Source organism: Elephas maximus, chromosome 3, assembly GCF_024166365.1.
Source record: "Elephas maximus indicus isolate mEleMax1 chromosome 3, mEleMax1 primary haplotype, whole genome shotgun sequence".
NCBI classification, from domain to species: domain Eukaryota; kingdom Metazoa; phylum Chordata; class Mammalia; order Proboscidea; family Elephantidae; genus Elephas; species Elephas maximus.
The window spans coordinates 125,415,272-125,437,391 of NC_064821.1; the positions used below are offsets into that span (position 1 = coordinate 125,415,272).

Consider the following 22,120-nt stretch of genomic DNA (forward strand, 5'->3'; position numbering starts at 1 on the left):
TACTCTGAGCACTCAAAATGTGCCAGGAACTGACTACATGCTTTCCACATTTCACTTTATTAATCCTCACACTCCTATTCAGTAGGTATCATTATTCCCATTTTATAGGTAAGTATCATTTCAAGGAGGGGTACCTGCTTGTCCTGGCTCCCTGGTGTGAACCTGAAACAATTTTCTCTGTTAACCCAGTGTTTTACTCAACAGCCAAATTAAACACGTATTAACAGAAGTAAAATGCGTGAGCTTGCTCTTGGCTCTTCCCTCCTTGGAGACTCTTAGCTGAAATTCTGCCCTTAGCCAGAATATGCACATAATTTTCCTGGGTGTGTGAGCGATGACATTACTGTCTCTCTGCAGGGCTGCTCTTAACACTTTCATAACACTTTTCATCTACAGAATCATGATTCTGTTTATACATGTATTCTAACCTTCAGAATGAGCTTAACAACAACAACAAAAAAAAAGGTGACTAGTCTGACCAAGGGAATTTCTAGTTGGTCTGTTCCAGTTGTCTGGAATGGTGGGGAGCCTTGGGGGCCACCTGGGGGTTTTCCACTTGGGATTTTTCTGCTTTCTTCATTCGACTTCTGGCTCTTTGCCGAACTTTGAGCTATGTAATAGCTGATGGGGGCAGAAGTTATAGGGGCAAAGAGGCAGTAGTATTACTAGGGTTGGGTGTTCAGGAATGCTATGATGACCCAGTTACCCCTTCTCTAATCAGGTTCCCCAAAGGGATATACTGCCTGGATGAGAGCAACTGGGAAATTGGTGCTCTGCCTTATTGTTTGCCAGGGGCCCCATACTCCCAGTGCAGGGAGACTCTGGTAGATTGTTGAAGCGTGTAACTTAGGTTAAAAGTCAGGGTGGGGCCTCTTACTCTTTTAAACCCAAATATATCTAACAGGAGATTTTAAAGATCAAAAGGATGGCTTTGTTGCAAGGCCCACATTAAGTAATATTAGATCACATTTCTATGGTGCTCAAAATGTGCCAGGCACTTTACATGTACTCCACTCATCTTGATCCTCTCAATAGTCCTATGAGGTAAAAACTATCGTTATTCTCATTTTAAAATGAAGGAACTGAAGCCGAGAAAGAGAACGAGATGGCTATTACTCTCGACAAAAGAGAGTTCTTGGATGGTGTGGCCTGCCCCCGGGAAATATGGCCTAATCAGTGTCCTGACTTAATTGGAAAAAAGCCATGGTGGAGATCAAAGGAGAGCAGGAAAAGCTCTCTTCCTCCTCCACCTGCTGGAATCACCAAGGCAAAATGATTGTCGCAGGTCAACTGGTCAGAACGTCCTTATCCTGGTGGGCTGTTCTTACATCCTGGGGGCTACAGGGGTAACTGCTGATCCCAGTTAAATCCCAAAAGGCAGCAAGAGCCAATTTCCTGAAAAATAAAGTAGGCAAACATGGCCTCTGATGCTATGTACTGCCTTTCCCACTGCCTCGCCCTCTTCTCTTCACTCCCCTTGGCTCACCAGGGATCTTGCCTGAGCCCCATTGTAAAAGACCTGGCTCTCTCCTCTAGGGTGAAGTCACCAGACTTTGGAGTTGCATGCAGCTGGTTCAGCTCTGTCACAAGCTAGTCTTTAGTGGCCTTGGGCAAGTTGACTTCTCTGAACCTCCATTTCCTCATCCTTAAAAAGTGGGTACAATAATACCTCCCAGCATGGAAAGCTGAAAGAATTCTGTAAAGTTCTTAGCATGGTGGAGTTAGCTGTAGAATTCCAGAGATGGGTGGTATTTGGAGTACGGGGTTGTCCCCAAGTCGTTGTGATTCATTCCAACAAGGGCAGAGTTTTCTTCTTTCTGGGGCATTTGATGTGGGAGGCTAACCACAGCCCAGTGATAAAGGGCAGGGCTTTCTAAAGGTATATACTAAAGTGTTTTTGAAAAAAAAAAAAGAAATTAAATGGTATTGGATTCAAACATTTTCAAGATATTTAGGTATTAAAAACATCAGACGTACAAGTCACATCCAAATTGAATGACTGTGCAATAGTTGTTTATATAGGTAGGGGACACTGATTCCAGGAAAGAGAGTTTAGGTCAAACCCCATAGTCTTGGCATGAGGAATTGGCTTGGTAGAGTATCTTCTCAAACATTTATGCACTGAAGAATCACCTGGGGATCTTGTTAAGATGCAGCCTCTGATTCTACCTAGGAATCTTGTTAAGATGCAGACTCTGTTTCAGTAGGTCTGGGTTTAGGCCTGAGACACATTTCTAACAAGGTCCCAGGTGATGCCAATGCTGCTAGTCCAGAGGCCACACTTTGAGAATCAAGGTGGTAGACAAAGCTCTTTCTCTGTCCTGCACTTACCTGGACGATCAATTACTGCCAGCTCCTGCTTGGAAGCTCATTATCTCTGCTTGTACCTGGATGAGTCCCTGAATTACCTTTCCTGTCCCCAAAAGTGGCCTGAAAATGACTCCACAATTGGAAAAATCTCCTGGTCTTCTCATGCAGCCCTAACCAGAAACAAGCTCCCAGGTGAAGAGAACGCTTGTAATTGAACCTTAAATTCTGCCCTAGCTCGCCCTCTGCTGGTAACAGGGTCATTTTCTCCCAAAACCTCCTGAAGCCTGTCTTGCTGCTCAAATACTCATTTTTTTCTTCCAATTAGGACAAGCAGAAAAGTTGTATGACATATTCCAAAAGTTTATTTCACTTTTGTAGATACTGGAGAATTTTTCCATTCTGTCCTTAAAATGCATCCTTCAGAAGGAGTAGATATGTGTTTGATTAACACTAGCAACTCCTATTGTGTGGTGCCTAAAATGCCTTCACCCACCCCGACTTTGTTCCCCTCCCATACCCAGGCACTTGCCACAGTCGGGTGGCAAGCCTTCCTTTGCACACAGCCTGAACAGTGCCGTTCAGGAGGGAGTAGTGGTTTCTTTTGATCTAGGGTAGGGGTTGCTAGTGGAAGCAAAGATGGTATCACCCAGAGACACCAGGGACAAAAAAAAAAAAAAACAGTGGGAGGATGAGGAGATGGAAGATTAATGCCACAGATCATATCACCATTGTTCATTCATTTGCAAACCCTTAGGAGCAGGAGCTGGGGACTCATAACCCCTGCACACAGAGAGATCACAATCCAATAGAGGAAATAAGCACAATACTTACTGTTTGCTATATGCCAACCACCACACTGGCACTACCTCATTTGGTTTTATTTAATTCTCACAGCAATCCTATGATTATTTGCATTCTACAAATGAGACAATTGAGGTGCAGAGAAGTTGAGTACTTATGACCCTTCTAGTTAGTGATGACGCTAGGTGGCTCAAGCAGCATTTGTTATTGTCTCTTAGGTGTTATGGCGGTTGAAGGGCTCAGCTGCCTGGTTCTCACTACCTACAACCTACCCATTGCTACTGGGTCAAATCCGATTTATAGTGACCCTATAGGGCAGAGTAGAAGTGCTCTGTTGAGGTTCCAGGAAGCAGCTAGTGGATTCAAACTGCTGACCTTTTGGTTAGCAGCTGTAGCTCTTAACCACTGTGCCACCAGGGCTCCCCAGTTGCAGTCAGATCGTGGCTAAGGCTGGGCATGTATGTCTGGAGCCGGGGCTGGGATATCAGAAATAGCTGGGAAATGATCCGCCATCTCTCTCTACTTGGCCTCTTCATGTGGCTAGGTTGAGCTTCCTCACAGCTTGGCAGCCTCAGGGTAATTGGACATCTTAGACGGCAGCTGGTTTCTCCCAGAGCAAATGTTCCAAGAAACTCAGGCAAAAACAGCAAAATTTTTTATGATCTAGCCTCTAAAAGCATATGGCATCACTTCAACTATATTCTAGTGGTCAAAGCCGCTACAGATCAGCTCAGATTCAAGGGAGTGGAGGTGTGGACTTTATCTCCAGTGGGGGAATAGCTGACAAGTACAGGAGGCAAGGAATTAATAAAGACCATTCTGGAGACAAGTTATCACACTAGGATTTCAGCCTCGGCAGCCTGACTGCAACTTTTGAGTGCTCAACCATTATGCCGTACTCACCCCCAAATAATACAGATACAGTTACAGTGCAAATGGTTAACAAGCTCGGCTGCTCACTAAAAAGTTGGCGGTTCAAATCCATCGAGGGACACCTTAGAAGAAAGACATAGTGATGGACTTATGAAAAATCAGCAACTGAAAACCCCATGGGACACCGTTCTACTTTGTCACGTGGGATCACTATGAGTCAAAATCGACTCAAAGGCATCTAACAGCAAAGGAGGAAGTGACTGACTCTGCCTCAGCAGGTCAGGGAAGCTTCACAAAGGAGAAATCTTCACACACACACACACACACACACACACACACACCCCTCCCCTTAGTGTGGAGGACAGATTGTGACTGCATGGGGTAGCATTGTCTGTAAGCCCTGTATTAAAAAAACCCATTGCCCTCGAGTCCATTCCGACTCACAGCGACCCTATGGGACAGAGTAGAACTGCCCCCTAGAGTTTCTAAGGAGCATCTGGTGTATTAACTGCCGACCTTTTGGTTAGCAGCCATAGCTTTTAATCACTATACCACCAGGGTTCCCAAGCCCTGTATTACCCAGTGCCGTCGAGTCGACTCTGACCCATAGCGACCCTATAGGACAGAGTAGAACTGCCCCATAGAGTTTCCAAGGAGCGCCTGGCGGATTTGAACTGCCGACCCTTTGGTTAGCAACCGTAGCACTTAACCACCAGGCCACCAGGGTTCCCAAGCCCTATATTAGGTGAGCTAAACGCTGAATGCCTAAGACAGGTCTATGGCAGTGGTGGAAAGGGCACTGACCTTGAAACAAGGAACCAGGAAGTCCAGACCCAACTCTGCCGTTCTGTAGTTCTGGGACCTTGAGAGGAACTAGAAGGCCAAGAAAGGAAGAGACAGAGGCCCTAGGCCATCCTGTAACATCAGCAGGGCGAAGTTTCTTACCTTGTCATGCTCCTCCCCCTCCCCAGGTTGGACACCCACACTTGGTGATCTGCATGGACTGCTCAGCAGACACCATGACCAACCGCCTTCTCCAGCGGAGCCAGAGCAGCCCACGCGTGGACGACAACACCGAGACCATTGCCAAGCGCCTGGAAACCTACTACCGCGCATCCATCCCCGTGATCGCCTACTATGAGACAAAAACACAGCTACACAAGGTGACCCACTTAACTTCTCCCCCTTTAAAATGAGCCTGTGACCTTCCCTCCTCCCTGAAGAAAAGAGAAAAAGCCAGGAACTTTTTGGTTAAGGCATTTGAGAACTCTAGCTGCAAGAAGCTGCAGAGTTTGGGCCAAAATACTGGTCTCTTACTCTCTTTTGTCTCAATCAAAATTAAATGTCTGTCACCATATGAACCATAAAATACCAGTCCTATAGTTCTCACAGATGCTATTATAGTTGCTAAAAACAAATCCTTTTTCCAAGAAAAAGAGAGAGAGAGACAGGCACGGATTAGGTGGGTTCTGTGCTAGCTTTCTGCAGAACCTCTAGCTCTCAGCTGAACAGGATGATCCAAAAGGCCCCTCTAGATCTAAAATTCAAAAACTTTGAATTTCTAAATTTTTACATAGTTCCTACTTGGCACTCAGCTGCTTTGCCCCAGTTTCCTGCAGTAACTGATATTACTGAGAGAGGCAGCTCATGGGGCCAGGAAAGCAGGTAATTAGATGTAACAGTGAAGATACTGCAGGGCAGTGGGTAGCGTTAGCTTAATGACAATGAGCTATGATCCCTGCTGGATCACCATTAATTTCTTGAATTTGGAGAAACTACCCAACTCTGGTTCATATATTCATTTAATAAATACATATTAAGTACCTACTGTGAACCAGATGGAAACCCTGGTGGTATAGCGGTTCAGCTGCTAACCAAAAGGTTGGCAGTTTGAATCCACCAGGCACTCCTTGGAAACCCCATAGGGCAATTCTACTCTGTCCTATAGGGTCTCTATGAGTCGGGATCAACTCGACAGCAGTGGGTTTGGTTTTTTGGGTGAACTAGATAATAAGATGCAGTTTAGTATAGGAGATGGGCAAGCAGTTGATCATGACGTGGGGTCAAAGCAAGCATATTGAGAGTTCTGAGGGCCCTTTAACCCAGCCTGAGGGGAAAGGAAAGGTGTGGGAGAAGTTGCTTGAGGAGGACTAAACTGGGTCTGGGAGTCAAGATACTGTGACAGAGGTGTTCTCCACACCCAAGGAGCCCCCAGTGAAAAGTCCGTAGGCAAGGAGACAAGTAACCCAGCTTGGCTGTGGCATACAGTGCCAAGGAACAGAAAGACAAGCGATAGGGATGAAGAGGCAAGCAAGACCACATCAAGATGAACCTTATGTAATAGCAAATTATCCTGTGGGTGATGGGAACTACTGCAGAGGGCAAACAGGGCATTAATTTAGAAAGTTCAATCAGTCAGCCTTGTGAAAAATGTATCGCAAGGAGATAAGACCAGGAGACTACTGGGAGCCTGAGACAGTAATGCAGGAATAAAAGAAATCCTGAGGCCCCAAACTAGAGTAGGGAGAGTGGGGATCTACCTCTTGCTATTCCCAGGAAGTTAATAGGAGACATCAATAAATAAATAACAAACTTGTGTCTGAGGCAGCTACATTATCAATTCCTTGGGCAAAACAATTGATAATGAATTCTTCTGAACCTGTTAATGGTCCATTCTACAGAATCCTAAGAAGCCGTGGGTATAGAAGCCTAAAAGGTACCCCTCTATTTAATTCAAACCAAACCAAACCCACTGCCATCGTGTCAATTCCGACTCATAGTGACCTTGTAGGGGGCAGAGAAGAACTGCCCCATAGAGTTTCCAGGGAGCGCCTGGTGGATTCAAACTGCTGGCCTTTCTGTTAGCAGCCATAGCACTTAACCGCTACGCCACCAGGGTTTCCCTATTTAATTTGGGGATGTCAAATATGTGGCATGAGAACCATCATCCCCCAACTTCCGCATCCATGGCAGACATGGTGGATCCACCTCAGCACTGTTTCCGGCAACACCCAGATATGGCCTCAGAATGTTTGCCAACAAAGCACCCCAGGCAGGGCTTTGACATGCAAGATGAAACCTATTTGCTGTGCTTCCTGTAACATAAACAAGCAAAAAAAAAAAAAAAAAAAAAGAAGTGTATTATATAAAAGCAGAGTCTTTAGAATTCACTGTTGCAAAGGCCTTTTCCAAGATTAGACAGCCTGGTGATTTCCACCCTTTGTACAGGCTGGAACACCTGGAAATTATCCAGATTGACAGGAAAATTTTCCACTTTCAAGATTTGTAGAGACGGGAAAAATCCCAGTGTAATTCAGGACTTAACCATTTTCAGAGTCAGAAAATTCCTTTTATCTCCCTATTCTGTTATTCCGATCTGAATTCTACACATTTGCAAATGATTGACCCATGAATACAGGCTTAACAGAGTTTTCAGATAAAGCAGATTTCTGGAATCCTCCTTAGAAATATCTTAGTGGGAAAGGAAGTTTCCCTTCGGCCCATCTCTTCAGCTTCCCCTGCTTTTGGAGATGCTGGCAGCTGGGCCGTGGTGAGGTAACATTTATGATCCTGAAACATTTATGGTCCTGAAAACCGTTCCAGTCTTGGCTGCAGAGCAGTGTGGGCTCCAACCCTCAGGACTCCCCTTGCGGAGGGCCTCTGGGGAAGCTGCTCCATCCCATAGCCTCTGCCCATGACTGTCTCCTACCCATGCAGCTGCTGGAATGACACTGGAAACCCAGAAAGAAGGGTCAAAGAGACAAACAAGCTTCCTCCCCGACCTCGTGTAGACAGCCGTGTGCATGGCCCAGGGAGGAGAGAGTTGTTTGCAGGTGCCCCCTGGGGTTGTCAGCAGCTGGGCTACAGAGGTGCCAACTGGAGGACAACAGAGGAGAGGGACAAGATTGTTTTTCATTGGAGAAGGAGAAAGTCTCTGTCCCTTTCTGTTCTCTGGCCTTCTGGACACTTGCCCAGTCCTCTTGCTTCAACTTAATCTCCCCTGGGTTCTAAGTAACAGCTTGTGTGGTGTTTCTGTAATGCCTTTGCTTTGTGAGCACCTCCTCCCTCTCTCTGGTTTAATGAGCCCAAGGCAGGGTCCCCCACAGTCCAGGTGGGCTTGCGGGTAATTTTAAAGAGTTTTCTTAAATCTAGGGTGGAAGTGGTGAACACACTTCAAGACACAAGCGAAGCAAATCAGGAGCTAAGGCACATTTATTTAAGAAAGCCGCATGTGTGGTCAACCAGTACAACCCAGAAATCAGCCACCCTCCACAACAGCTTCCGTCTGGCCTCACAGTGTTGCCCAGTTGTGCCTACATTAAATCCATCTGCTGACGCCCTGGCCTAATGACAGGCAGCCCTTTTGGCCACCATCTAGCTAAACGAAGTACAAGGAACTTTCAAACAAGAGGTGATTAAAAAAAAAAGCAAAGCAGAATTTATACAACCACTGCTTTAGTCTTTTATGTCGTTATTATGCCATCATTGTACAATAAAGCAAAAACTTCTTATAACATAAACCAAGGGGTAGAAGTGTGTGTAGTACAAAAGTATCCCCTGACGTTCTAAGTGTTTTTCCTCTCATAAAATCAGCTTTACTCTGCACCTAAAAAAAAAAAATTAGAACAGAACTTTCTCCATTCTACCCTCTTCCTCCCAGTGCTCAGGGCAGACATCAGTCATCAATCATGGCACTTTTTTCCTACTAAGTGTGGGCTGTGCCTCAGAAGCTTTCTCGTCAGAGCAGGACAGATAGCACCATCCAATCAACTGGAGTTAGCCCACAAAAGGAAAATTTTTTTTTCACCCTGTGAGAATTTATTATTGACTAAATAACTGAAATGTAGTATTTTGGGGTGAAAAGCATATTAACTGGTCAAAGCCTCCCTGGCAGAGAAAATACTGGCCTGGGTACCAGAAAGCCCCAAGGTCAGTGGCATGAATAAGCCTTGCGAACCTGGGGGAGTCACTTCTCACTTCTTCATCCCTAAAATAAAGTGGCTGGAATGGAACTCCCTCGCTGGAAGCCCTCCAGGTCTACCGCTGTATGATTCTTAGGAAAATTTTTTCTAATTATAAAAGTAACCGTACCAGTTGCTATGGAGTCAATTCCAACTGATAGCGACCCTGTAGGACAGAGTAGAACTGCCCCATATGGTTGCCAAGGAGCGGCTGGAACATCCGAACTGCTGACCTTTTTGTTAGCAGCTGAGCTCTTAATCACTGTGCCACCAGGGCTCCATAAAAGTAACACATTGCTTGTTTTAGAAGATACAGAAAACTAGAGAGTCCCACCATTCAAAGACAAACATTCTGACATACTTCCTCCAAACATTCTTGCTATAAAATTTTTTAAACATGATTGTGACCATAAAAAAAAATTTTTTTAAAGAAAAAAAAACGTATTGCCATTGAATTGATTCTGACTCATAGTGACCCTAAGGGACAGAGTAGAAATGCCCCCATAGGGTTTTCAAAGCTGTAAATTTTTGCAGAAGCAGACCACCACATCTGTCTCTCACAAAAGGCTGGTGGGTTCAAACTGCCAACCTTTAGGTTAACAGCTGAGTGCTTTAACCACTGTTCAACCAGGACTCCTATTATGACCATCCAAAAACTAAAACCAAACCTGTTGCCATTGAGTCAGTTCTGACTCATAGTGACCCTATGAGTAATGTTTCCAGGCAGCACCTGGTAGATTCGAACTGCTGACCCTTTGGTTAACAGTTGAGCTTATAGCCACTGTGGCACCAGGGCTCCATTGTGACCATAGGTATGTTAATTAGAACTCCTTAGTTGTAGCTAACTGGCACCAACTCCAGCTGATCTAACCTGAAATATGGAACTTAATTATAAGGTTCTGCGACCCAAACCTAAATTGCAGCAAGGCTGTGGGACTGGATGCTGGAATGTTCCCCACTGCTCTGCTCTCCTCGCTTGTCTCCTTCTCTTGCCCACAAGCCACAATGTGCTTACCCTACAGCTTCCACAAATCACATGTTGCTGTGGCAGTCTGTGAATCCAAGTTCCAAATTCCTGAGAGAAATTTTCTGAGTGGCCATGCTTTGATGGGCAATGCTCAAGTGTAATAAGCAGAGTACAGAGCTCTGGTGGTACCGTGGTTAAATCTCTTGGCTGCTAACTGAACGGTCGGTGGTTTGAACCCACCAGTTCCTGGGGAAAGATGTGGAAGACTGCATCCGTAAAGATTACAGATTTGGAAACCCTGTGGGGCAATTCTACTCTGTCGTCTAGGGTCTCTGTGAGTCAGAATGTTTTTCTTTGGACAGAGGTATGTAAAGAAACAATAATCTTTCCAAACATATACCCCTCAAATAATCAGTGTTAACAACCGTCACGTATCTTTCCCTTTACCCCATTCATTCTCCCCTCCTCCTCCTTTGTCTTCCCTTTCTCTCTCTTTTTTTCCTCTCTTATCTATCTACGATAGAAATACATTCACACACACACAGAGTAGAGGGTTCTGATTTCATGAAAATAGGACTGTCTCGTACACATTTCTCTGAAATGTCTCCAGTCAGTAAATATCATGATAATGTTTTCTTTTTAGTAATAATATAATATTCTATAATATGGATATTCTATAATTTATTCAACCAGCTTGTTTCTAGTTTGGTTGTTTTCTCAACCACTAACAACTATATATGCAGTAAACAAACATCCTTGGCTAGGCTTTTTTTTTTCTAGTAGGAGAAACTGCTGAGCTATTTTAAGCAGAGGCCTTTTTTAATCCATTGACTTCCACTTCCCTTTATCTCCGCATTGCCCTGAAAAGAGTTCTTTGAGATATAAAAGAGCTTCGGAATTCCCAGTTCCATGATGGCTGGCCTCTTAGCAATGGTACCTATGATGGGTTTACCTGTCAGCTCTGAGTCTGAAGACGCCCTGGATGGCACATGGGCCTGCCCCAGTTGAGTCCCACTTGCAACTGGATTTGGAGACAGCTCTTATCTGCCCCTGGCCCTTACCAGTAAAAGGAAAGGTGCAAGAAGGTTCTTTCTTCTCACTTGACCAATGAGGCATAAATCTCCCATCTGTCTCTAAGAGACTGAAGAAACTCATTCTTTATGACTTTGCTGGAAATAGTCTTCTGTCTACCTCCTTCCCTTCTGGATTGTCAGACCTTCACTAGGTTTCCGCAAAGACTTTTTGATTCAGTGCAATATTCCTTGCATCCCCGTGGTCCTTTTGAAATGAGTTGTGTTTGCTTCATGTCTGTATCTTCCCAAAACAGCAGGCATAAGATAACTTTGGATCTTTGTGCCGCTTCTATACATTCTTGATTTTCTCCCTCTGCGGTTCCTTTATCACATGGTGAGTTTTGCTTTTGCCTATCTCAAGGCAGCCCCTTCACAGGGATCCACTCACTCAGAACCTCTCTGGGAGCCACTGTCATGGTTTTGATCAGCAGAGAATTGTTGCTATTTCACATCAGGTCCTTGAAATAGTCAGCAGACATATATTAGACATCTCTAATGTGCGAGACAAGGAGCCCTGGTGATGCAATGGTTAAGCACTTGGCTGCTAATTGAAAGGTTGGTGGTTCAAACTCACCCAGTGGCTCCATAAGAGAAAACCTGCTGATCTACTCCCATAAAGATTACAGCCAAGAAAACCCCATGAGGCAATTCTACTCTGTCACACAGGATCGCTAGGAGTTGAAAATCGACTCGACAGCACCTAACAACACTGAGGCATGGTGCTTAGTGGTAGGGATTCAGAGAGGGAAAAGATGCTGTCAGGAAAGAGGTGTGAAACTGCACCCACAGCAGGGTGTGATAAGTGCAGTTACAGGACTTCCAGAATATTCTGGATTTTGAGAGCACAGAGCTCAGGCCTGGGGAGGTAGGTAAAGGCTTCAGAGAGGAGAGGACATTTCAGCTGGGTCCTGAAGGGTGAGAAGTTCATACCAGACGGAGGAGGGGGGCAAAGTCACTGACACGTGAAAGAGCCCAGGAATGCTGGCACCAGCTGTAATGCCAAATAAATGAATTAAAATAGCGGCAGATTAAGCTGAAAAGCAAGACTGAAGTGGGACTGTGAAAAGCCTTGAATTAATTCAAACATTCTTCCTTCATTCAACAAATTTTCCAGACCAGCACAATAGAAATACAATGTGAGCCACATACATAATTAAAAATTTTCTAATAGCCACATTAAAAAAGATATGAAAAGCAACTGGTCAAAGTGATTTAGTAATACATTTAATTTAATCTGAGCTATCCTAAATATTGTTATTTCAACATGTAATCAATATAACAAAAGTTATTGCAATAATTTTAGATTCTTTTTTCATAAATCTTCAAAATCTGGTATGCGTTCCGTTCTAAAAGCCGATCTCCACTCAGATGTCAGTGTCATTGGAACGACATGAATCGTATTTAGATTTCAAAAGATTTACAGTGAAAAGGTAGATTTCTCATACCCAAGTGATTCCAAATAGATTTTTTAATTTTCCAATAACTGAATCAAGTATCAGTTTTTAAATTTAAATTATTTATGATTAAATACTTTTAAGCATTCAGTTCGTCAGTTGCACTGTCACATTTGAAGTGTGTTGGATAGCAGAGTTCTAGACTATTCTAGGAAGTTTGAACTGTACGCTGCAAGCAATGGAGGAAACTACTGAGTTACTTTAAACAGGAAAATGATCAGATCTGTGCTTTAGAAAGGTCCCTTTTACAAAGGATAGATTTTGCTTTTTATGTCTGTCAAAAGATCTGTTAGCTAAGTTAAAACTTCAGGAGGAGAAACAAAGTGAAGATAGTACCATGTAACCTTTTAAGTGGACAAACTGCACGTCCTTTGAAAAATGCTATTTATAGAGGTGCAATTAATGTGCAAATTATAACTCATCCTTATCTTTCTGCTAACTCCTGTTCCTAAAGCTCTCTAACGTAAAGGTATATGTAGTCCTCCTTCCTTCTGTGGCCTTGAGAGTGAGGAGAAATATGTGGCCTGACTGGGTATGTAATAAATGACTCCCTAGGAGCAGCCTTCTACATGCCCCTAACTTCTGAAAAATGCATCTAATGATTTTCTGCAGAGCACACACAGTTGCAGCAGATTAAGGTCTTTGCCTGTGCTGAGCCACCACGGCTCTCCTCTGGCAGTGAGAGATTCCTGTGGTGGGAGGCTGTGTCTGTCTGGTCTACCAGAGGACACCATTAGGTGAGGAAGAAGGTGGCACACACACAATAATCCTAAACCACTATGTGACTGCTTGGGTGTATCACAGACACCCCATGGTGCCAATACATGGAGAACAAAAAATGAAACTCAAGCAGTGTGGGAAAATTCAGGGAAAAAATGCAACTAGATCTGGGCAATGTTTAAGTCATCCAACTGTTTTATGGTTTACAAATTCATGCAACTAAAGAGAACGAGTAGACAAAATGTGCAATTCCCAAAGTGGTATAATTGGTTTCCTAATTTAGCAATATGTTCTGCTGACTGCTGGGCAGAAATATTCTCACTAACTGCTCTCCTTTTCCTTTGAGAAGGCAGGTGAAAACTCAAAAACGTAGTCATATCTTCTGTTTACTTGCTTTTAGCTTCTTTATAGAAGAACCTTTTTCTATATTGACCGGGACATCATTAACTGCAGAATTGAATGTCAAGTCTCAGGCCAGAAAGGATGAGTTCTAAAGTCAGAAGTATATCTACTTACCTAGTTTTCAATTGAGGGAAGACCCTCAATGAGATGAATTGACACAGTGGCTGCAGCAGTGGGCTCAAATACAGCAAGAATTGTGAGGATAGCACAGGACAAGGCAGTGTTTCGTTCTGTTGTGCATAGGGCCACTATGAGTTGGAACTGACTTGACAACACCTAACAATAAGTTTTCAATTAAATTAGATACATTAAAACCTCATACTTTCAGAGTTGGAGATCTCTTGGGAAAAGGACACCATGAAGTTTATTTTGGCTATTCATGGGACAAGAGGGTTGCTGTAAGTTACTATTGTAAACATTGATCATAGACAGAGCATTTTCCATATCTGGGAGGACGTATTATTTTCAAATTTGCACAATCACTGAAGAAGTCGCATTCACACAAAACAACCAATATGCTAATTACCCAAGATTCTTATCTGTTCTTTAGCTGGTTTAAATTTGCCAGTGTTGACAAAACACTGAGAATAGTTTCTGTAATTTGGAAAGCACTTAGTAAGTTGATTCTTTTTCATTCCCATTGAGTTGTACAGTTGTGCACAAAAATGTAAAAAACATTTATTCTTCTCTTAAGACATTTCCTGCGCGGGAATTAGATGAGCATGGAGAATCCATTCTGAGGTTCAGAAAGAGTCGAGGTAATCCCCTGAGAACTAAAGGAGGAATTTGGGGAGTACAGCAGACACAACATTTTGATCCACACAGTTCAGCTGGGTTCTTTTGCTTCTGAAATCTGATTTCTGCCTTCTCTGTCTCTCTCTCTCACACACACGCACACACTCATACTCTGTAAGAAAAAATAAGTTGCCTCACTGCCTCTAGAATTTTGTACTCAAGAGTTTGCTTCTTGGGCCTAATGAGGATCCCAGACAGCTTCGTAGATGTCCCACTCAACCAAGTAAGAGCCTGCTTTGCTTTTTCCATCTAGGAAACCTAGAAGCCCTAATTATGTAATTTTTGTCTTTAACTCTCCTCACATCCTTGGGCTCCATAAAGGCAAACTCCACAGCACATGACTGGTTAGGTGGCAGTGAGGTTTCTTTTATTTAATTCAATAAATCCCTATATTTAAGCCATGAAGCAAAATGAGGTGGGAGGATTAAGATGGAAAGAGAAGTGGGAAATGGCCCAGCTAAAGCTCCAAGGCATGACTTGCTCCTGAAGTCTGGCCCCCCACTTTTCCTCACAGCATCAGCTCTAGCCTGATTGACAAGATCCTGCTGAGGAGCCTCCAGCCTCCAACCATCAGAAAATAATAAGCCTTACCCTTTAGGCATGTGTGCTCATTAGCCCTCTCTTCTGAAACCAAGTTGCCTGGTTTTTATAAAAGGGAATCTCTTATCCTTCCATAAAGCCCAGATTGTGAGTCAGAAAGTGAGCCCCAAGAGTGTATTTCTGGCCCATTACAGCTCATTTTTGTGAGGAAAGCAAAAAGTGAATGTGGAAATGGAGGAAACATTCTTTAATTCAACTTTTTTTTTTGCCTACCTACCTGGATCCTGGCACTGGGGAGACAATGCTGAATAATGCCCTTGTCCTCACAGAACTTACCATATAGATGGACATATAGGTATTTAGAATCACCTTTGTGCATGGGCTCACCATGAGTCAGGAGCAATTCCACAGGGCAGCTAACAACAACGTATCTGGCCGAAAGTCCCGGGGTGGCGCAAAATGTTACACACTCGGTTGCTAACTGAAAGGTTGGAGTTTGGAGGTTTGAATCCACTCAGAGGCTCCTGGGAAGAAAGGTCTGGAGATCTACTTCCAAAAACTCAGTCATTGAAAACCCTAAGAGATCACCATGAGTTGGAATGGACTCAAAAGCAACTGCTTTTGTGGTCCCCCTTTTTTTTTCCCCCTTTCTTCACACCTCCTTACCAACTGATAATTATGTATGTTCTCCCTTGATTAGTTTTGATGCTACAGTCCTCTATCTTATTCCATCAACTCTAGACCATCTCTCTCAAAGCTATGAAAGATGATGGTATTGGCCGCCCTATCTGTCCCTCCATTTCCCTTCCCTCCTTCATCCCCAAACTTTGTTAGCTAGCCCTTTACTTTTACACTGTCAAAGCTGATAATACATATATTCTCTTCTATACCCATAGTTAGTTTTCTGTGCTTAGCCCAATGTTTCATTCATTCATAAGAAAATATTTACTGAGTGCCAACATGCCAGGCAGTGAGAGCTCAATGCTGAGCAGACAGACCTTGCTGCCCTCATGGACTTTGGGATCCTGTAGGGAGGGGAAGCAGTAATCAAATAATCAAACATCCAAACTCGCAACTGGGGCAAGTGCTGTGAAGAGGAGAGGCTCATGGTACCATGAGATAGGCATTGATACTAAAGTTGAAATCTTAAGGATGGGAAGGATTTGCTGGGTAAGATGGTTTTTAAGAGTATTCCAGGTAAAGAGAAGTGTGTGCAAAGGCCCTGTGATGGGAAGAGACATGGCAGTGTTAGGAACTAAATAGGACCAGCATAGCTATATTGGAGAGAACAGGAGACGAATGGTGCACAGGCAAGGGGAGACTGGATAGGCAAGCAGTTGGTGAAGCATGCAAGGTCTTGTAGACAGTATTCAAAGTTTTATCTTTATTCTAAAAGCAATAAAGACTATAAAGGATTATAAGTAAAGATTTGTCTTAGTTACCTGGTGCTGCTGTAACAGAAATAACCACAAAGGGGTGGCTCTAAAAAAAAAAAAAATTTTTTTTTTTTTTTTATCAAATGGAAATTTATTTTCTTACAATTTAAGAGGCTAGAAGTCCAAATTCAGGGTGCCAACTCAAGCAGAAGGCTTTCTGTCTCTGTTGGCTTTGGGGGAAGGTCTTTGTCTCTTGTCAGATTCTGTTTACTGGTTCCTTGGTGATCTTCATGTGGCATGGCTTCTGTCTTCTCCCATCTCTGCTCGATTCTGTGTGCCTAATCTGCTCATTTCATATTTTGAAGGTGATTGGTTTAAGATACACCCTACACTGTATGGCCTCATTAACATAATAAATAAAACTCTATTCCCAAGTGGAATTGTATCTACAAGAATACCAAAATCAAAAAACAAACCCATTGCCATGAAGTGGATTCCAACTCATAGCAATCCTATAGGACAGAGTAGAACTGCCCCATAGGGTTTCCAAGGCTATAAATCATTACAGAAGGAGACTGCCACATCTTTCTCCCACTGTAGAATGGCTGTTGGGTTCAAACTGATGACCTTTAGGTTAGCAGCCAAGTGCTTTAACCACTTCACCATCAGGGCTTAGGATTTACAACATATGTATTTTGGGGACACAATTCAACTCATAACAGGAATTGGCATGATTAGCTTTGCATTTGAAAAGATCACTCTAACTATATATAGCATGCATAACAGTTTGGAGGAAGGCCAAGGTAGATGGAGGTTGGGACTAAAAGCTGAGAACCAGTGGACAACATTTACACTGTTATGACAATATGAGTAATTGCTCATTGCAGAGTTAAGAGAGAGAAAAAGATAGCAATACTCAGAGGATGTTTGCATAAAAAATGTTCCCAGCATCAAGGTCAAATTAATTCCCTTTTCTTGGGTTCATCAATTGTTTAAATCTTGCCACATTTTCACTTCTTTCATATTCAGACTTTTTTTTGTTTGTTTTTCCTAATGTTTCTAAATGTTTTTTTAATTAATTTTTATCGTGCTTTAAGTGAAAGTTTACAAATCAGGTCAGTCTCTCATACAAAAATTTACATACATCTTGCTAATTGCTCTCCCTCCAATGATATAGCACAGTTCTTCCCTCTACTTTCTCTCCTCATGTCCATTTGGGTAGCTTCTGGCCCCCTCTGCCCTCTCATCTCCCCTCCAGACAGGAGATGCCAACATAGTCTCATGTGTCTACTTGATCCAAGAAGCTCATTCTTCACCAGTATCATTTTTCATCCCATATTCCAGTCCAATCCCTGTCTGAAGAGTTGGCTTTGGGAATGGTTCCTGTCTTGGGCTAACAAAGTGTCTGGGGACCTTGGCCTCCGGGGTCCTTCTAGTCCCAGTCTGACCATTAATTCTGGTCTTTTTATGAGAATTTGAGGTCTGCATCCCACTGCTGTCCTGCTCCTTCAGGGGTTCTCTGTTGTGTTCCCTGGCAGGGCAGTCATCGGTTGTGGCCAGGCACCATCTAGTTCTCCTGGTTTCAGGCTGATGTAGCCTCTGGTTTGTGTGGTCCTTTCTGTCTCTTAGGCTCATAATTACCTTGAATCTTTGGTGTTCTTCATTCTTCCTTGCTCCAGGTGAGTTGAGACCAATTTCTAAATATTTTTTGTTATTCTTTTACTGAAGGAAGAAACTTTTTGTATCACTTTTGTCTTCTGTGCATTGCATGGAATCCACTCAGTTTCCTTGAGCACTCCAACTTCCTCTTCTGGCCTAAGCTGATTATTTCCAAAGCCTATTACACAGATGTCATTTTGGAATTTCTTTTCTTTGGATTCAGGTTAATTCCATCATTTCCTATCTCCCATATTTTTCCTTTTCCTACTTTTTGTCTTTTTTTTTTTTTTCTTTTCTTTTTTAGGTATGACCTGAACCTGTTCTCTTAGGAGGGGTACATAAGAAGTAAATACATTTTTTGCAATTCTGAAATGGGTTTGGAACTCTGTATTTAAAATAATTTTCTTCTAGAACTTTAAAGGCATTGCCCTTTTGCCTCTGAACATCCAGTATTATTGATGATGTCTGAGCCAGTCTGATTTTCATTCATTCATTTAACAAGTATTTTTTTAATGCTTCCTGCATGATAGATATTGTTCTAGGTGTTGGGGACACAGCATGAATAATACAAAGCCCTTCCTTCATGAAACTTACATTCCAGTAGAGTAGAAAAACAATAAGCGTAGTTGGATAGGTAGGTAGGCAGGCGAGTAGGTGCATGGATAGATGGATGGATGGATGGATGGATGGATGGATGGATGGATGGATGGATGGGTGGGTGGGTGGGTGGGTGGGTGGGTGGATAGGTGGGTGGATAGGTGGATGGATGGACGGACAGACTGATGGATGGATGGGTGGACTGATGGATGGATAGATAGATAAAATATACTGCCAGGCAGTAACGAGTGCTATGAAGAAAAATAAAGTTAGTGAAAGAGAACGGGAGTGTGTTGCTATTTGGATAGGATGGTCGGGTTCTCAGGAAGTTCCACTCTGAGGGTTTGACTTTGATCAGAGGCTTCAGTCAAGTGAGGAAAGGGGCCAAGCATATATCAGGGGACAAGAGAGAAGCATTTCAGGCAAAATGAACAGCAAGTGCAAAGGAAATGAGTTAGTTTGTTGGAGGTGTAGAGGGAAGGCCGGTGCTAAAATTCAGGGGGAGAGTGGTAGGAATCAAGGTCTCCTGTAGGCCATAGATGTATTTTTTCTCTCTGGAAGCTTGTGGGGTTTTCTTTTGATTTTTGGTATTCTAATATTCCATGAGGATGTGTCTAGATGTGGGACTTTTTTAAATTCCTCCCCTGCCCAATACTTAGTGGCCTTTCAGTTTTAGGTAAATTTCTTTTCTTAGATAATGTCTTACTGTTCATTTTCTCTTTTCTCTCAAACATTTCTATTGGGCCTCTTATGTTGACATTCTCTGACTGATCGTCTCTTTAACTTTCCATTTATTTGTCTCTTTGCTTAAAATTCTGGGAGAGTTCTTCAATTTTAATTTCTAGCCCTTATATTTTTCTGGTATTGGCCCTTATATTGAATGTTTCACTTTGCCAATCATGTATTAATTTCCAAAACATTTTCTCACATTGTTCTTTTTTCAGTGCATCCTGTTCTTATCTAATGGATGTAATATCTTTCTGAGAGCAGTGATAAAGTTGGATTTTACAAAGTTTTTCTCTGTTTCATGAATTATTTTTGCTTCCTCCAAGGACAGTTGTTTGCTTTGCTTATTTTGGACTTTCTTTTTCATTTAACTGGTTGTTTTCGTATATAGAGGGTTTCTTGTGCTTTTTCATATTATAAGAAAGAAGAATGAATTGATTGTTGTAGGTGGCTGGTTTTCAGCTGTTTTGAATGTGGGTCTGTTTTCCTCTTAGATCATTCCCCTGAATAAGAAGACTGCTTGGAGTTTGCGTACATGGATGAGGTTTGACTTCTTTAGGGTGGGAAGCTGGGATTCAGCCAATAAGCTAGGACAAAGGGGAGGGCAACCAGATACCAGAATAAGGAAGGCTTTACTCTGGGGTACGAACACTCAACCCAGAAATCCTAGTACTCCCGTAGGACAGAAATTTCATCCAGTTTCTCTAAAAAAGGGGCCTGCAGATTTTTACTGGAAATAAATTGGATCTGTCAGCATCTGCAAGTGGGAAAGGAAAGGGAAGGTTGACTGATGCAGTGTTCCACATACAAACTTTCAATCAACCCTTCTGTTTTCTGCCCTTTCGCACTCTGAACCTCCTGACCCAGTGTTCCCTGGAATCCCCTGGGGAGAGTGACTCTCACCTCACTGAAGCCCCCCTTGCAAATATCTGGGGATGGAATGCCCTCTCTTCTGTTTCATCCATCAACATACTTGCACCCATCTTCCAGACTTTTTTGAAATCTCTCATTTACTGATGAACCGATTCTTGTTCTCTTTCCTTTTTTACTTTTTGAAATGGGTATCACAAGAAGGAGAGAAGACAAACTTGAGTTCACCTTCTTGAAGCAAAAGTCCCACTCTGAAATTTAAGTCAGGGGGACAGTGGTAGCCTGGAGGACTTTAGCTCATCACAATAATCTTCATCATCTTCTGTCTAACACTCCCCACCCCAGTACATGTACTTCTAAGTAAAAACAGATTGTGTGCTATGGAAAAGCAGCTTCATCCCTCCTATATAAAAATCCTGGTGGCCTCTGCAGGGGAAATTACATGGTTTAGAGCAGGATGAGGGAGGAACAACAGGGAGCCAACTAAGACACTGTTCTAGCATGTCAGGACTCAAACTAGCACAGCTAAAAAGAGAGGATTATTGTAAGGCTAGAGAGGAGCCACACTGGAATCCAAGGCTCACGCAACAAAGCCTCAGAAAAGAGAAAAGGAGGCAAGCCAAGGTCTCACATCTCTGTCAAGTTCACTGCCTCCCTCCGCATTTCTGCTCTGCTCTTTTTTCTCCCTTCATTGCCTCTCTCTGAGGCTCTCTCCTCAAACTGTGTTCACATTCCTATGTTATAATTCAAATTCCTGAGAAAGGGAGGCTTGGTCTAGTTCAGGTATTTTGAGTGAGGCCACGCAGCTTGTAGACCACTGATCAGCTCGTCAATGGACTTGATTAGACTCACATCCTCACTGCCATCCTGGTGACTACTCTGCAGGGTTGTGAGTAGCAGCGGATTCCCTGAGAAGAGGTGTGAGGAGGGCAGACATCCCAAGACATGTCTTGCACATTTACATTAACTCGGGTGTTCACACATACTGTATGATTCAAATTATATGAAATGTCCAAAATAGGCAGATCTATAGAGGCAGAAAGTAGAATAATGGTTGTTCAGGGTGAGTGGGTAGCAGAGGAGATGGGAAGTGACTGATAATGGGTAAGTGACTTCTTTTGGCCATAATAAAAATGTTCTAAACTTAGATTTTGGTGATGTTGCGTAACTGTGAATGTACTAAAACCATTGAATCGTATACTTTAAATGGGTGAATTTTATGGTATGTGAATTATATCTAAAAGATATTTTTAAAAAAGGCTCTGAAATAGGACTGGGGCAGAGAAAATGGGAAAAAGAAAGGGGCAAAGGTGAAAGAGATGTGGAGGAAGAATGAATAGGACTTATGAAATCGTTGACTCCTTGGGTGGGAGAAAAAAGGAGAGACCACTCTCAACACATCCATGCCAAGTTACACTATAATGTTTAATTCACTTCACTCCAAAGGAGACCTGGGTCCATGGGGCTAGCAAAGAGAATATTTATAAGGCTCATGGAAACTACACCTTCCCATAGCCCAGTGAGAACCCTCTGGCATTTTTGTTGCCTTTAAACTGGAGCCTAAAGTCACCAAGCCACAGCCCCCTCAGCCATCCATGAATCCAAGGCTGCCATCCATTCCACAGAGAGTCAAAGATAGCCTTGCTCCAGATGAACTGAGCAGTAGAGCTAATCCTCTTTCATAGAAACAAGCCAAGATCCTGACTCAACTCTTACAGATTCTCTCCAGGGGGCATAAAATTGGCCAGTCTGAAAAAAGTCAACCAGATGCTCTACAAAGAGGTTGGAGTAAAATGCTGCCAGCACAGCATAGCTCAGCAGCTGCAGACTGATGAAATGGCAAGCTGTTGAGCTGTGTGTCCTTGTCTTTTTTATCAGGAAGCGAAGCTCATCTCCAAGGTCAAGAAGCAGGGCCGAAAATTACAGCTTCTCCCTGCAGAGAGGAAGTCTTGATTTCTAAATGGGGCTTCCCCAGCTGTTTTCACCACATGCCACA

At 43.0% G+C, this 22,120-nt stretch overlaps 1 protein-coding gene across 3 annotated transcripts in view; it reads left to right on the plus strand.

The window, feature by feature from the left end:
- AK5 (adenylate kinase 5) overlaps nt 1–22,120 on the plus strand; it is a 401,842-nt gene that overhangs the window by 370,577 nt on the left and 9,145 nt on the right. For all 3 annotated transcript variants that reach the window (XM_049875613.1, XM_049875612.1, XM_049875611.1), the window contains one exon: nt 4,956–5,147. In XM_049875613.1, the coding sequence (XP_049731570.1) occupies nt 4,956–5,147 (192 nt within the window). The remainder of the gene's footprint in view (nt 1–4,955; nt 5,148–22,120) is intronic.